The 17,465-nt window shown below is 45.5% G+C and overlaps 1 protein-coding gene across 2 annotated transcripts in view; it reads left to right on the forward strand.

The window, feature by feature from the left end:
- The window catches only part of alk (ALK receptor tyrosine kinase), a 386,248-nt gene that overhangs the window by 133,484 nt on the left and 235,299 nt on the right, over positions 1 to 17,465 (forward strand). For both annotated transcript variants that reach the window (XM_052085650.1, XM_052085651.1), the window contains exon 2: positions 6,763 to 6,867. In XM_052085650.1, the coding sequence (XP_051941610.1) occupies positions 6,763 to 6,867 (105 nt within the window). The remainder of the gene's footprint in view (positions 1 to 6,762; positions 6,868 to 17,465) is intronic.

Genomic DNA, 17,465 nt, shown 5'->3' on the forward strand with positions numbered 1-17,465 from the left:
AAATACAGTCAAAGTTCCCCCCCATTAAAATTTGCGCTGATGTGCACGTGCTGCCGAGAAGGCGCAACCATCAATCACATATTCTTCTCCTTCGACGAATGTTGTGGCCAAAATGCTGAAAACAGTCCACAACGGGTTCACACACAAAACGCACAGCAAAACAAACAACATATGATGACAAAAAAAAAAAAGCAGCGCTCTTGCAGACGCTTGCCAACTACAGCGCCATCTTCAAAGGGCCTTCGAAGGGAACATTTGGTGTCCTCCGTGCTTTGCTGCTATTGTTGATGTTGCCGTATCGAGAAACATGCCATTTAAACGAGCCAAGTGCAGCGGTCAGTTCACTCCTACTTTGGTGGAAAAGTGAGGAAACTGATGCAAAAGGTGACAGAATAAATGAGTGATGAGCGTAACACAAGACAGGAAATATGAATCAAAGTCCGCACATGATCGTTAAGAGGGGTCAACCAAAATGGTGGCAGCGGTCAACAGGTAGCCAGACTTCACGAACCACATCAGTAGCCCGGGCCTGTGCTCGAAAATACCTCATCAGTTTGGTGGCCACTGATCTGACTGTAAATTTCCGTAGTGTGAGACAAATAAAGGATATCTTATCTGTACCAAAGCATGGAATAGTGACATAAAAAAAAAAAAAAAGAGAAAAAAAAACAGCCCATCATCGTACCTCATTTAGAACAGAAATCCAAGAGATGACTTGCGTGCCTTTGGCCATCCAGTCATTAGCACCATGGCTCTGAACACCGTGACTAACACGGGTTGCTGGGTTGCAGCACAAATGGTATTCAGTTTGAGGCTGTGGAGCGGAATCAGAGAAAATATCAGTCAATCAATTGTCATGTGAAGGAACCACAAGAAAAAAAAAATATTAAGGGTAAGAAAAACTGTACGGCTCAAGGAACTCAGCAGATTGAAAGATGACATTTTTTAAAAGCCATCAAATGCTATCTTCACATTTGGAGAGCAGTGGTGATTAATCATGTTTACTTTCATTCAGTGACATCTCTTTCTTGACAGATTTTTTTGTTGTTGTTGTTGATCACCTCCAATGTTTTGAAGGACCGTGCGCATTGTTTTTGCATGTGACATCAGTGATAGTTCGTAGGAAGGTATAAGCAATGGCAATACAAACCATCAATCCATCCAACCGCTTTTACTCATGTTGCGGCTTTGGGCGAGATGCAGTGTACACCTTGAACTGGTCGGCAGACAATTGCAAGGCATACATGGACAACCAATTCTCACTCCCATAAACAACAAGGACAAAGGTTTTTGGCATGTGGGAGGAGATCGAAGTATCCGGAGAAAACCCACCCAGGCATGTGAAGAACATGGAAACTCTCCACAGGATGGCCCAGATTTAAACCCACGACCAAAAGAAAAGATAATCCTATGGGACAATAAAAATATAAATAAAAATTAACAAGATATAAGATTGTATAAAACGCGTGTCAAACGCAAGGCCCGGGGTCTTGATCCGTGCCCAGATCCGGCACACAACATTAATTTATGTGGTCCGCAAAAGTAAATCTGTTAACTCGCATGATCCTTGCCAAAATGTTTACCAAAAAGTCAAATTATCACATGTGTACTAAATGATGCTGAGATTTTGCAATGATTTTGTTACCCTTTTTAGACTTGAACGATAACTGAACTATTATAGTTGACTAATTTCAAGACCAGTATTCGATTAATTTGTTTTGGACAAGTAATGATGCGATGAGACTATTGAAACATTTTTGTGGATTTTCTGTCAGAACGGCCCACTGAGGGAAGACATAAGTGGCCCGTGACAAAATTGAGCCTGCCACCCTTGGTATAAGACATGAAATTGTGAGAGCAAGGATGCCAAATTGTTTTTTGACATCCATGGTCGAGCCGAGAAGAGGCAAAATAGCGACCAAAACAGCCTGACTATCATTGTCTGTAACCGGCTTGGGTTTGTTCATCATTTAAATTTGAAATGAACACTGCGCGGACCAATTGATGACACCTGTATCCCAGTTTATCCATTTCCGCAAAAAGCTTTAAAAGCCAAGATGAGTTTTTCTTCATTCAATTTGACCTGAGTAGTGTCACGATTTTAACTTCCATCTTGAGATTCAATGCCCTAAAGTAAAGTAAAGCCTGCTTTTACTCACACTCTCATTAGGAAATTCAAAAGGTGCCACCGGGACAAGGAAGAAAATCTTATATAATTTATTAAATTAGTACACCCACGGTTAAATCAGACACCCCATGGTCACAAACTTTTTATACAGCAATGCAAATTAGACATTGAACTTTTTTTTTTTTTTTGGTGAATTTACCATCTGTGGATCATCCACATTATGTGTCCTGAGTGAGTTCCTGACAGGCTGCTTTCTTTAGGGATCTTATTTTATACTTGTACTGACAATGAAATCATTTTCTTTTATGAGTTGATGTCATCATAGCTCTGTCTCATCCTGTCTCTTGGATGATTTTCATACTGAGATCTCACCATTCATTTCTTGTCTAATTCATTTTGCGTTTGCCCCATTAGAGACCCCGCCGATATTTTCACACATGACTAATTAACAAACCCCACATCTTATGTTGCCCTGAAGGCATTTGTGTGGAGTTGTTTCAAGGTTAACTCTTAAGCCTAGCTGTTATTTCATCATGTGCTGTGAAGTCTGATCACAGTGTAATGTCTAAAACCAATAGCGGTCTTCAGTCACGTGTTTCTTCAAGTAAGAACAGCCGTGGCTTGACCCGTCTTCCACTGATTGAAGTATTTATAATGTATGGATGTGGGCTTCTGAGTCTTATCTTCTTCGCCTGTCCCCTTGTTATGATGGGCACTCTCTGCAGGATGAAATCTGTGCTAAGAAAAATTCAGTGTGCAGTTTGTGTAATTGGTAGCCTTAAGTCAAACTTTATGGGCAAGACTCATGACTTTATGAGCTGCGTCCTACATTAGAACGCAAATCCACACTTGTTTGCAAGACAGGGTTCATGCAAACAATATTAATCTACTATAACATTTTATCACACATACAATGTATCCACGACACCTATCATTGCTCTTACTTAACCGTCGTCACATTTCCAATGGTACTAATATTATCGTTATACCCTTAGAAAAAGTGCGAATGATTACTGCCACCACGTCGCCGTTATAACTTTGTTTTTTAGTGATTGATTGGAAATACAAGATGGTCGGTCATCGACAGGGTGCCCACAGGCACCAGCTGGCCCCAAAAAACCAGATGAATAGTCTCGGTCTAAGACAAAAACAAAAGGAAAAGCGTTTTGACCTTGTAATTTTCCGGGAAATACAGTATATGAGTTAGTTGGAGAACTTTGAAGCTGGTGGACAATGCGCCAGTGTTTGTGGCAATGCTCCTGTTGCTTTGGCTTTATTTTCTATTCGCAGTGCTTGGTGCAATTCTAACTTGGTCTCTACCAGATTATGATCGCCAATCATTTTTGGCCTTTCAAAAATACATTGGTTGCTCGTGAGAAGAGGTTCCCTCTGTTTCTGGCAGACATACCGGCTGACCTCTTTGCCAAACTGTGAAGCCGAAGAGTACTTTTGTACTCCCTGAATGTGGAAAAGGATTTCTTCGGTTGATATAGTGGGTGGAGCCGGAAGCAGTGCGATAAAGTAACGGTGGCTGACTCTGGCTTGCGGGTGGCAACCACGGCAGTGAATGTCCTCACAGCCCCTGACATGCTAGAATTGGTGAGTAGGCCTAGTCTCGGCTAAACGGCAGTGCCTAACATAAATGAAATGAAATAATAAAGTCTGAAACAAGAAAGGCAAAGGAAATTAAAGGGTGAGAGAACAAATTGGGGAGAAAAACAAAGACATTCTACAATGTGTGACCGCTATGCTTGGCCCTGCACAGGGATATGGTGGCGGGTCAGACCTTCTGGGGAGTAACAGGTTTGTTATCAGTGTCAGGTTTATCAATTACACATTCATAAAACAGAGGGAGAAAGAATGACACATGCACTGGTACGCAGAGAGAGAACAGTCGGGTTCTTATCAACATTGCCCAAAATGATTCTCCATGGATGCCTCCTTTTATGTGCTTCAGGAGGCTCTAGTTACAAGGTTGTTTCCAACATAGGGATTGGGAGTGGTACTGTGGTCGGAAACACGTAGACTTATTTAAATATATGCATAATCCGGGTGTAAGGTTACTGGGTACATGTGAAACCAGCTTTAGCATTTAAACCGTCTGCATTCCATTAGGGTGAAAGGGTAGAGGTGTATGTGAGACCATGTCAAGTGTTGAGGTCATCTAACAGTTATCTCACGTGGTGAGGTTGTACAGTACAGTATATAAATCAGCATTTTGGACAGGTCTGTGTAAACCATTTTCCACTTTCTCAGCCCTATTTCTATCTGCTTTGGAGGAACTGATTATTAAATTATAAATGATAACTAAACTGCACAATTATTCCTTCAATCAGCCTTGGGCCAAGGCCCTAAAATGGTGCGGCAGTGGAGGCCGGTTGAACGTTCCATCAACCTGGTCGTCGAGAATGTGGACTTCATCCGTTTCATGCACAGCAACCAGATGACCACTTACTCGACGGCCGAGGCTAAAAACGCAAAATGCCGCGTCGGAGGATGTCGCCTTGCAGTCCAGACCATGCGGGTGTGTAAGTGGTCATCTAGGTGCTGTGCATGAAACGGATGAAGTCGATCAAACACTAGCAAAGATGTATTGAAATAAAGTGTTGATTATAGAATTTTTGGTTGCTTGTTTTTTTCCCTAATTATTGAGAAATCATGAGTTGCAGAAAATTGTCCCAATGTCAAAAGTGTGTATCAAACTGGGACCTCTTCTCATTAATCAGCACCCACAAATTATCTGTCAGTTTCAAATAGGTTGGTGACATGAAAAGCATGTCAATGTGCGCACATAGGTGGTTTTGTTCTTGGGAGCTACCTGACTGGATTTCAGTGTAAGTTCATGCTTAGCGACGCCCTCTAACGGAAAAAAATGTGGTCGTTGTTGTGGGGAGTAGTTGGCAGCCGATCCAAATTTCAACTCCCTAATATGGAGGCGGGAGACTTTGATCATCTTTTAATAGTGCAGTCTATCGTGCAGAGAATCAATTTATTTAGGCAGTAATGAAGGTACCCTGAGGTAAATCTATAACATATCGGGGGAAAAAAAAGAAGACGATCACCACGTGGGAAGACAAGGTGTATGGCTATCCAAGAGTGGAAAACATGGACTCACTCATTTTCATTTCAATTAGGTCTGATCACTGCAGCTCACCAGTTGTGAGCTGTCCTTTTCCAACATCTCCCTTTAGCTGGATCTTGTTGCTACACCGACTGGAACCGACTGCCCAGAATTCTCCATTGGTAAAGACAAAAAAAAAATCTGACTGCTGTGATGTTTCCACCAATTCCACCTACTTTCTTTTCATGGGTAATTGGTGTCATTTTTGGATTATTTCACTCCTGAAACAAAGCCTGATGAAAGCACTGCATCACCTCAGTGCATTGTGCCTTCAGGTGTTTTTCTCTCCCAGGCCTTGATCGCACCTATTTCCACCCATTTTGACGATGTGATATAGATATACTTGAATTGAAGAGCAATGCACTCATAGGGGCCGACAGGGATACCGTAAAACATATTTTACCAACAGTCAAAGAAAAAAAAAACAATGTACAAATAAATAAATCCACAAAATGGCAGGACGGCGAAGCGTGAACTGCGATATAGTGGGAATTTAAATCATATCTCTTAATGTGATTCCTATTGTATTGCCTGAGGGTAAGATTTGTGTGTTTTCTGTTCAGTTCTGTTTGCACTGCATATTGGAAAAAAAGAATGCTGATAGTTTGACAAGGAGGCCAAATCTTGTATCCCAGAAATTTGGAGTATTCTGCTGTGGATCGATTTCATGATGGGCAAATATTTATCACTTGTGGAAAATATATGTTAAAACCAAGCCCTTTTTCTTCCTATGATTGAATTCAGACACCAGCAAGGACAATCCTGGACAAAAAGAATTGCAATTTGATCTACTATGTCTCCAGATGTCAGACTGAGGAGAAATCGAACTTGGCCCAAACTGTTTCTGCTCTTTTCAGGGCTACGGAAAGGGAATGTTAACAATCAATCCCCTCTTTAAGGCTCATTTAAACTGATTGATTTATGCATCTGCTTCTTTGGCTGTGGTTTATTGGACTGTGACTGTGTTCTAATTAACCATGAACTTGGAGAAAGAGCTGGAGAGCAAAAGATGGTCGTACACTGAGGAACATTAGCCAGAAGGTACACACAAAAGTTGCATCCGTCGACTGACAATCATTGGCCCAAAGGGGCCAGCGGGTAATATCAATAGTATCGACAACAGAAATCCAATCATAATCAGATTGCATTGAGATTCCTCGAGGCTTAGTCAGATACATGTTTTTGGCCATATTATTTAGGAGATAAAATATGATAAAAGTGAGGGGGCGGGGGCACGGTGGATGACTGGTTAGCACACCGGCCTCACAGTGCAGAGGTGCAGGGTTCGGTTCCGGCTCTCACACTTCTGTTTGAAGTATGCCTGTTGTGCCTGTGCCTGGGAGGGTTTTCTCCGGGTACTCGGGTTTCAGCGGCTTTATCAGTTACGTGCTTAAAACAACACTTCCCTTATTAGCGATTTCGTGCATCATACAGTTGGACATGTACATGTACATGCCAAGAAAGCACACTGCACGCTGAATACGTCTTGACTTAACGATTTCCTGTTTTACAGGTGAGTCATTGGCTGGTAGGACTGGCATTCCTCAAGGGTACTGGAGCTTTTCCTGGGTAGCTGAGGATGAGCTGAGCTTTCCAAACAACTGGAAGCCCGTGTCAGGTGAGTTAGACATTGTTAACCTTGCTCAGCACGATGGAAAGGCCCTGCCACCGCTGTCCCGCAAATCCCCTCTGCACCCAATTGGCCGTGACGAGTCGCATCAGGTCGCCATCACAACAAATAAACATCTCCGTCTTACCTTGCCCTCGACTTTATATGATCACAGCTATTCATGCCTTGCAATGACAATAGGGGATTTGCATTGGAGTTTCTCAATGCAAGCAAATCTGAAACATGCATGACTGTTCTCTATAACAAACAAGCCCATGCCGTTGATGGAAAAAAAAAACAAGAGGGTGGTCTGCCTATATATATTAAGAACATCTTGTTTATCATTAAAAATCTTGCCATCAGATGGAAAGATGAAAGATTTCTAATGATAAAGAAAGATTTGTCAAGTCAAGTCAAGTCAACAGTATTTATAGAGCACTTTCAAACAGCCATCGCTGCATACAAAGTGCTGTACATGGAGCGATTTAAAATGCACAATAAACAGTAAGACAAATCGATAATAAAGGCGGTAGAAAGCACCAATCAGTAAAATCAAGAACAAATCTAAGTCATGCTGAGTCGAACGCCAAAGAATACAAGTGAGTTTTGAGGAGGGCTTTGAAGATGGGCAGCGAGGAGGCTTGCCGAATGTTCAGTGGGAGGTCGTTCCAGAGAGAGGGACCAGCAACAGAAAAGGCTCGATCCCTTCTGAGCCTCAGTTTAGTTCTTGGTACTTCTAACAAAGACTGTTCCACAGACCTGAGGCACCGGGCAGGTGTGTAGGGGCGGATGAGCTCAGAGAGGTAGTGGCGCGAGATCATTCAGAGATTTGAAAATAAAGAGGAGGATCTTGAAAATAACTCTAATATGAATGGGGAGCCAGTGAAGGGATGCCAGAGTAGGAGTTATGTGCTCCCTCTTACGAGTACCAATCAAGAGACGAGCAGCGGCATTCTGGACCAGCTGAAGTTTGTAATGATAAAGTGTAGGTGCTGCAGGTACGATTGTTAAATGAACACAAATATAAAGACCCACCACTCTGTGAACTGACAACCCTGGTGAATTGGCTTTCTTTTCGCATTCTCTGCTCCATGTTTATGTATAACACACTCATTTGCGAGATCCCACCCTCACTCTCCTTTCAAAGCAGTTTTATGAACCTCTTCAGTCACCGAGTCTGCATTACTTTTGCATCTTCGTTTCATTTTTTTCCCCACACCAAAAGAACTGAAAACTGTAGTAAAAACAAAGTTCATCTCATTCTACCGAATAGCGTCTCTTAAAAAGTAAAATAATCACCGCTTCTGTTTTTAGGCCATGATGAACCTATAATTCATCATATGTTATGACAGGGGTGTCAAAGTCTTTTTTTGTCTCGGGCCACATTTTAATTAGTGATTCCCTTGGAGGGCTGTTATGAATGAAGCCATATAAAGAAGTCAAGAATAACTGTTGATTCAACTATTGTTTCAATTACTATCATGAGGGGTTTGGTCATAGAAAATGCTTCCAATATCTCTCTTATTTATTGAGAATTTTAAATTTTGTTAGACCTTTTCAGCTTCATGGAAGGTGATATGTTTGATCTGCTTTCTCGGGCCACATAAAATGATGTGGCGGGCCTTGTGTAAGGAAGGCGAGAGGAGTCAAATGGTGCATTCAAGTGTGCTCAGTTTGTTCGAGAACCGAAATTTGTTCATCATCCAAGGCCTAAAAAACTCGAAAATTTTGGTCGAATTGGCCGAGAACCGAGACGTTCAAAAACAGAGGTTTGACTCTGTGTGTGTGTGCGTGTGTGTGTGTGTATATATATATATATATATATATATATATATATATATATATATATAATGTGTGTGTCGGTGTGTGTTTTATATTGTTACCCAAAAAATCGGGTTAGTGCAAGCATAGCAATATACTTAAATATGTTCTGTAGACACAAATGCATTGTAATAATGCACAAAAAGACAATTTATCATGTGGAATCAAACGGGGGCATTATTTCATATCATTTTGCTGCGACTAAAACTCCACCTTCTATTTTCCCCGCCATATCAGGCAACTTATAGATCATGCGTCACTTCGAATTGACAAATACGATTTTGTACAAAATAAAAATGGTCACAGGCGATCAGCATCTCTGTGACCTTGCCCTTTACACCCCCACCCCTCACACCTTGATAAGACGACAATCAATTTCTCCTCCAGTTGATGAATGTGTGCTGGGTCAGTGTCGTGGATGCCTTGTTAATGCAGCATGTGTGTTATTCTTAATAAATATTTTCCCCAATGCTTTAAAGTGACGTAATGGACTTTAAAAGTCCATTACTTCACTTTAAAGCATGTGAAATATTCTGTGTGTGTGGACTTTCATGAAGTGTCTTAAATTGTATTTAAAGTTGAGGGTTAAAATATTCACCATTCAATAATGCAGCGTTGAAAAGCTTATCAGAGGTAGAATCTTGATAATATGTTAATGCAGGAATGGCCGTTGACTTGACCAGTTCCACATCGACAGTCATCCAAGCCTCATAATTATTCATGACCCATGACTGCAAGCTTTGGAGAGTGTCTCTGAGTAGTTATACTGTTTGTACAATATGTCATAATAGTCACGGTTTTAAGAAAAACATGCAGTTGTCATGTCATAAAACAACAAATAGCACGCTGGTTGAATTTCATGACATAAAAAAAATTGATTGATGGCTTCAGAAGGAATCATCAGTTCTGTATAACTTCAATAAAACACCATATCAATTTATCTCCTTGGCTGTCAGTCACAAAAAATGAAATTTTGCATCTTGCAATTAATATTTTTCCCCATTTTGTCTCATTTGCACAGTACATGAGTACTGTATTTTTATTATTCTTTTTGTTGGCATGCTTCACCGCCTTTAACTTATTGTTGGCAGTGAAGATTTTAGGTTATTGAGAGACCTGAACCAAAAGTATTAGCCACTCATCGATTTTCAAGACATTATTTTAACATTCTATTGTCTTCTCTCTGAGCTCTAAAGGACTGCAGAGACAGATACACTTTTGATGATTATTCTCAATGCAAACTTTGATTGGTCAATGTGATTACTTGCAAGATTTGTGATATTTGTTAGCAACAGATAAATAAATATTATTATAAGATTATCATGCAGACCATTCCATCCAGCCATTTTTCAAGCCAAAGCCAAATTGTTGGATTGGATTGGATAAACTTTATTTACTTTAAAACTTTGTCAAATGTACTGTATGTGGAAAATACAGCACAGATTATTGCATGGTTTTGACTTTCTGGACCTGGATTTGACACTTCTGAATCCGCCTAACTTCAATTTTGTCTCTGAAACACGATAAAACCAGAGGGGCGGGGCTCTCTGTGTCACATTTTCATATTCACCCCCACAAAATGTTTGGGTGACAAATGGCGACATGGAGGAAAAAAGCACCTGGACAGGGCACAAAAAAGGGAGTGGCGGAGAGAAAAATCCAAATGGCACACATAAAAGCTCCACTTTCATGATGAAAATTACGTATAAAGGATAAGATAAGATATCCTTTATTTGTCTCACTCTGGGGAAATTTACAGTCTACAGCAGCAAAATTGGACGGGAGAAAGAAGAAAAACAAAGTGTTTGCATGCACAAAAATAAATGTTTCAGAGAGAGCTGTACACAATTAATTAAATTAAGTGCAATATAAATATCGATTGGTCCTGGGTATGACGTTAAACTGCATCCAACTGGTCCTCCAGGTTGGGGGGTTGGGCGTGAGGTTAACAACCTCACCCTGTAAAAACCTGCTGCCTTGTAGGTTGGGTCTCTTTAGACAAAGGCTAGGAGAAGGCAACTCTGAATCCAAATCCCCCTGCTGCCTCGCAGGGTCTGCCTCTTTGGCATTGGCTACGGTGGTACACCCTACCAGTGTACCCGGAGTGGAGCCCCGACAGGCAGGGTCAGACACGCAGTCAGCGACCATGGCAACTCCTGCAGCAGACCCGGTCCCAAGTGTATTGGTTCATCCTCTCCCTTGGGCTCCGATCGGTGACGCCGAGAGGGGGACACTACAGCCTGGGCAACTCAGTGTCTCCATATCCCCCGCCCAAGCCTTCGACGCGCACTGGAGAGTGGTCTCCACCGAAGTCGCAAGACTTCGTAAAGCAACCACGGGAAGAGGCAGTTACCGGTTCATTAGAGCTCCGGCCAATTGGCGTGGAGCCGGAGCGCCAGGGGCCTCGTCCGACGGTGGGAGGAGTCATCGCACTCCATTGGCTAGCTACCGCCCGGCCCAAACTGGGCAGCCCCCGGTCAATAGGGTGCTAGCCCGTCACACTCGCCTGCTCTACTGGGTGCGTAGAGAGCAGGGGAAACCCGGAAAGCGAGTGCCTCCATGCACCAGGCAAAACACGCAAGAGAAAGAAGTCCCCAGCACTTCGCATAGCAAGCTGGAACGTCAGAACTATGTGCCCCGGAATGTCCCCCGACCAGACTCAGATCACTGACCTAAGAAAGACCGCCATCATTGGGAAGGAACTGGCCCGCTTGAACATCGATGTGGCCTGCCTCCAGGAGACACGCCTGCCAGACAGCGGATCCCTTAGGGAAGAAAACTACACCTTCTTCTGGCAGGGTCGGCCGCAGAAGGAACCGCGCCAGCATGGCGTGGGCTTCGCAGTGAGGAACTCCCTGCTCCACGCAGTGGAAACACCGACCGGCGGCACGTCCCGTATCCTCTCCCTGCGCATGAAGACCACAGCAGGGTATGCCAACATCATCTCAGCCTACGCCCCCACCCTGACGTCCTCCCCAGAAGCCAAGGATGAGTTCTACGAAACTCTCGAAAATGAAGTGAGACGTATCCCCAAGACCGAACTCCTCCTGATTCTCGGCGACTTCAACGCACGTGTGGGGGCCGATTGGCAGGCTTGGCCCTCTTGCCTCGGCCCACATGGAGTTGGCCGACTGAACGAGAATGGCCAACGCCTCCTCGAGCTGTGCTGCCACCACAGCCTCTGTATCACCAACACCTTCTTCGCAGGCAATGACCGCCACAAGGTGTCCTGGAGGCACCCTAGATGCCACCATTGGCACCAGCTGGACCTAGCAATTACAAGAAGATCCAGCCTGAACGCCATCCTCCACACGAGGAGCTACCACAGCGCAGACTGCGACACCGACCACGCCGTAATCGCCAGTAAGGTGAGGCTGCAGCCTCGCAGAATCCACCAAGTGCAAGCCGCGCATAAACACCTGTGGCACTGCCGACCCGGAAAAGGTGAACTGCTTCTCCACTACATTCAGAGATAAGCTGAAAGAGAAATATGACAACACCACAGAAGACCCCGTCCGTCTCTGGGACCAGCTCAGAAACGCCATCTACGACTCCGCAATGCTCGCCTTTGGGAAGAGAGTGCGGAAAAACGCAGACTGGTTCGAGGCGCACTGGCTAGAAATGGAGCCTGCAACAGGAGCCAAGAGAAAGGCAATGCTTGAGCACAAGAACAACCCCTGCCCCAACACCCGAGACACCCTCCGTGCTGCCAGGAGTAAAGCCCAGCGGTCAGCCCGCCGTTGTGCTAACAAATACTGGCAGGACCTCTGCATGGAGATCCAGTCAGCTGCTGACCAGGGCAGGACCAGGAGCATGTATGAGGGGATCAAAACGGCAACGGGTCCATCATGCAACAAAACCGCCCCTCTCAAGTCCAAGACCGGTCACACGATCCAAGACCAAAGCAGGCAAATGGACAGCTGGGTCGAGCACTACCTAGAGCTATATGCAACTCAAAACACCGTCGCAGGAGCAGCCCTTGACTCCCTGCCTGACCTTCCCCTAATGGAGGAACTGGACAGCGCACCCTCGCCTGACGAGCTTGCGAAAGCAATCGACGCTCTAAACAATGGCAAAGCACCAGGCCAGGATGGCATCCCCCCTGAGGTACTGCGGCATGGGAAACACACGCTCCTGCAACCGCTGCACCAGCTTCTGAGCCTCTGCTGGGAAAAGGGCCACATCCCCCAAGACATGAGGGATGCCTCCATTGTCACCCTCTACAAGAACAAGGGGGACCGCAGCGACTGTAACAACTATCGGGGCATCTCTCTGCTCAGCACCGTTGGGAAGGTGTTCGCCCGCGTCGCCCTGAAACGGCTTCAGCGCCTCGCCTCACGAGTCTACCCCGAATCGCAGTGTGGCTTCAGGGCTAAAAGATCCACAGTGGACATGATATTCTCCCTCCGCCAGCTTCAAGGGAAGTGCCGCGAGCAGCAAAGACCTCTGTTCATTGCCTTCGTTGACCTGACCAAAGCGTTCGACCTGGTCAGCCGGAGCGGGCTATTTCAAATACTGGAGAAGATAGGCTGTCCACCAAAACTGCTCACAGTTATCCGCTCCTTCCATCAAGACATGCAAAGCACAGTCCGCTTCAACGGCGCTACCTCCCAGCCATTCCCAGTCAACAGTGGAGTGAAGCAGGGGTGCGTCCTTGCACCAACCCTATTTGGAATCTTCTTTTCCATCCTCCTCCAGTGTGCCTTCTCCGACTGCGAAGAGGGGGTATACCTCCGCACACGGCAAGATGGTAGCCTCTTTAACATGGCAAGACTGCGCGCCAAGTCTAAAACCTACAACATCCTGGTAAGAGAACTACTGTTGGCAGACGATGCTGCCCTCACTTCCCATAGTGAGGCAGGACTCCAGCACTTGGTGAACAGACTCTCGCGTGCGTGCAGGGACTTCGGGCTCACGATCAGCCTAAAGAAGACAAATATACTAGCCCAGGGAACCACCGTCGCCCCCTCTATCACCATCGAGGACACGCCGCTGCGAAATGTCGACTCCTTCACCTATCTAGGCTCAACCGTCACATGTGCAACAACACTCGACGCCGAGATCAGCTCGAGGATCGCCAAGGCTGCCGGTGTGATGGCGAAGCTGTCGAAACGCGTCTGGGAAAACAGCCTTCTGAGTGCAAAAACCAAGGTTATGGTGTACGAGGCCTGCGTCCTCTCCACCTTACTCTACGGCAGTGAGTCATGGACCACCTACGCTAGGCAGGAACGGCGACTTAATACCTTTCATCTACGTGCCCTCCGGCGGCTGCTGTGCATCAGGTGGCAGGACAGGATTCCAAACACCGCGGTCCTCCAACAAGCCGGCCTCCTAAGCATCCAATGCACCTTGATGAAGAGGAGGCTCCGCTGGATCGGCCATACCTTCCGCATGGACCCCCACCGGCTGCCGCGGGAAATCCTCTATGGCGAGCTGCTTGAGGGACGCCGGAGTGTGGGCCGGCCCCTGCTGCACTACAAGGACACTTGCAAACGTGACCTAAAGGCGGTCCGGGTTGATCCCAACAGATGGGAGAGTGCAGCGGCAGACCGAGCCACCTGGCGCAACACCATCCGCATAGGGGTTGCCGAGGCTGCGGCGGAGGAGCAGGACCGGGCCTCACAGAAGCGGGCAGCGAGAAAGTGCCGCGCAGCTGCTCCACGCACCACCCCACCATCCTCAACATTCACCTGCGTGAAATGCCAGCGGGAATGCCACTCAAGAATAGGGCTCTTCAGCCACTCGCGCTCATGCGTCCAGTACAGGACCTAATCCCCCCCTACGCGTCGACCATCGCCTTTCGAGACGAGGATGCTATAAAATAAATATCGATATAGATAAGGTGGCTGTGTTATTTACAATTGTTACTGGTTTTCACGTATTTTATTTTTTTTATTCAGCAGCCTGACAGCAGTCGGTAGGAACGAGCGGCGGTATCGCTCCTTCTTGCAGCGCGGGTGTAACAGTCTCTGGCGGAAGGAGCTACCCAGTGCTGTTAGGGCGGGCTGGATGGGGTGGGAGGGACTGTCCATCATAGCTTTTAGCTTAGCTATATGTCCTGATATAGATGTGTTTTGCATTAAAAATAAATACATGCAAATTAAAATACATTATGGGTGGCCCGGTGGACAACTGTTTAGCGTCTGCCTCACATTGCAGAGGCGCGGGGTTCGATTCCGACTTTGACCTTCCTGTGTAGAGTTTGCATGTTATCTTCATGCCTGTGTGGGTACTCCGGTTGCCTCCCACATTCCAAAAACATGCATGGCAGGCTGATTGAACACTCGAAATTGTCCCTTGGTGTGATTGTGAGCGCAGGTTGTTGTTCGTCTCTGTGTGCCCTGCGATTGGCTGGCAACCTCTTTCAGGGTGTCCCCAGCCGACTGGCTGAAGACAGCAGGGGTAGGCTCCAGCACGCCCCGCGCCCCTTGTGAGGATAAACGGATTAGAAAATGGATGGATGGATGGTTGGATGGATGGATGGATGGGTAAAGCATGTGTGCACAACCAGATTTAGTGTAGAAACATGCCAGAAATCATTCCAAATTGCAGTAACAACTCCGGTTTGCCAGAGTGAACAAACATTCAAGTTTTACTATCGAACAAACTTCTCAGGCTTTGGCAAAGCTTGCTTATTATTTGAATCCGGTGTGATATAGGAGGGAAACATCTAAAACATGCAGCATAGCAGCTCTCGAGCATTCGGGTTGGTGTCCAAGCTTGGTGTCCAAGCCGAGTCCATCTGACTTAGATAAAGATCTAAATATTTTTTATGACCAATTTTTGAGAAAATTAGTGACACCTAAAATCCCCCCCCCAAAAAAAAACAGTTAAAAAATTCTATTTATAAAAAAATAAAAAAATACCAACACGTGGCTGCCAACCCGCGTCCACTACATAGTTATCCAACACATCCATTTTCTGTGCAGCTTATTCTCATCAGGGTGGTGTGTAAGTTTGAGCCTATCCCAACTGAATGTGGGTGAGAGGCGGAGTACACCCGGTCGCCGGCCAATCGTAGAGCTAATCAAGATTCTTATATTTAATGAAAACTAATTGAATAAGTCAAGTCAAGTCAACAGTATTTATAGAGCACTTTCAAACAGCCATCGCTGCATACAAAGTGCTGTACATGGAGCGATTTAACATACACAATAAACAGTAAGACGAAATGGTAATAAAAGCGGTAGAAAGCACCAAGCAGTAAAATCATGCTGAGTCGAACGCCAAAGAATACAAGTGGGTTTTGAGGAGGGCTTTAAAGATGGGCAGCGAGGAGGCTTGCCGAATGTTCAGTGGCAGGTCATTCCAGAGAGAGGGACAAGCAACAGAAAAGGCTCGATCCCCTCTGAGCCTCAGTTTAGTTCTTGGTACTTCTAACAAAGACTGGTCCACAGACCTGAGGCGCCGGGCAGGTGTGTAGGGGCGGATGAGCTCAGAGAGGTAAGGTGGCATGAGATTATTTAGAGATTTGAAAACAAAGAGGCGGATCTTGAAAATAACTCTAAAATGAATGGGGAGCCAGAGTAGGAGTTATGTGCTCCCTCTTACGAGTACCAGTCAAGAGGCGAGCAGCGGCATTCTGGACCAGCTGAAGGCGCTTAATGGAGGACTGGCTGACTCCAAAGTACAGGGCATTACAGTAATCGAGCCGGGATGTGACAAAGGCATGGATTACTGTCTCAAAGTGTTCATGTGAGAGGAAAGGTTTTATTTTGGCCAGCTGTCTAAGGTGAAAGAAGCTGGATTTAACAACGGCACCAATTTGCCGATCGAGTTTGAAATCACTGTCCAGTTTAAGGCCCAAGTTTGAGATTGTTGATTTCAAATAAGGAGACAGGGGGCCCAAGTCTACAGGATGGAATGTACAAGGGCCACTGGGACCAAACAATATCACCTCTGTCTTCTTTTCGTTGAATTTCAAGAAATTTTGTGCCATTCAGGTTTTGATTTCTTCCAGACAGGATAGGAGTGGCCTTAATGAGAAGGCGTCTTTCTTGCTCAGTGGGACATAGATCTGGCAGTCATCTGCATAGCAGTGGAAGGGAATACCATGTTTCCTTAAGATGGAATCAATGGGAGAAGCTACAGCGAGAATAGCAGAGGCCCCAGCCCTGTGGAACACCACATGACAGGGGACCAGTGCGTGTCTCAGAGCAGCCAAGGCTGACACAAAAGGTCCTGTCAGCTAGATAGGACCTAAACCACTCAAGAGCACTGCCGCCAATGCCCACCAAGTGCTGCAAACGAGTCAGCAGAATACTGTGATCCACTGTATCAAATGCTGCAGTTAAGTCCAATAAGACCAGACACACGTGGTCTCCAGAGTCATTTGCCAGGAGGATGTCATTAGAAACGCGTAACAGGGCTGACTCCGTGCTATGCATCGTCTTGAAACCTGACTGGAAGACCTCCAAGATGTTATGTTCAAGAAAAGTTTCAACTGCATGTGCACCCCTTTTTTTATAATTTTGGAAATGAAAGGCAGTTTGGAAATGGGCCTTGTAACTTGACAGCACATCTGGATCAAGACCAGGTTTCTTGATCAAGGGTTGGACCACAGCATGTTTAAACTGTTGGGGAACTACACCAGAAGAAAGGCTGCTGTTGATGATAACCAAGACCGATGCACCAACACTCGGGAGAACCTCCTGAAAGAAGCGTGGGGGAAGAGAGTCGCAAGGGGAGCCAGATGGCTTCGTCTGGCGAACTACATCCTCCAAAAGCGTCAAGGACACAGTATCAAAAGAATTAAGTACAGCTGAACATGGAACATGGACAGAGGG

This window comes from Hippocampus zosterae, chromosome 14, assembly GCF_025434085.1.
Source record: "Hippocampus zosterae strain Florida chromosome 14, ASM2543408v3, whole genome shotgun sequence".
Taxonomy (NCBI): Eukaryota; Metazoa; Chordata; class Actinopteri; order Syngnathiformes; family Syngnathidae; genus Hippocampus; species Hippocampus zosterae.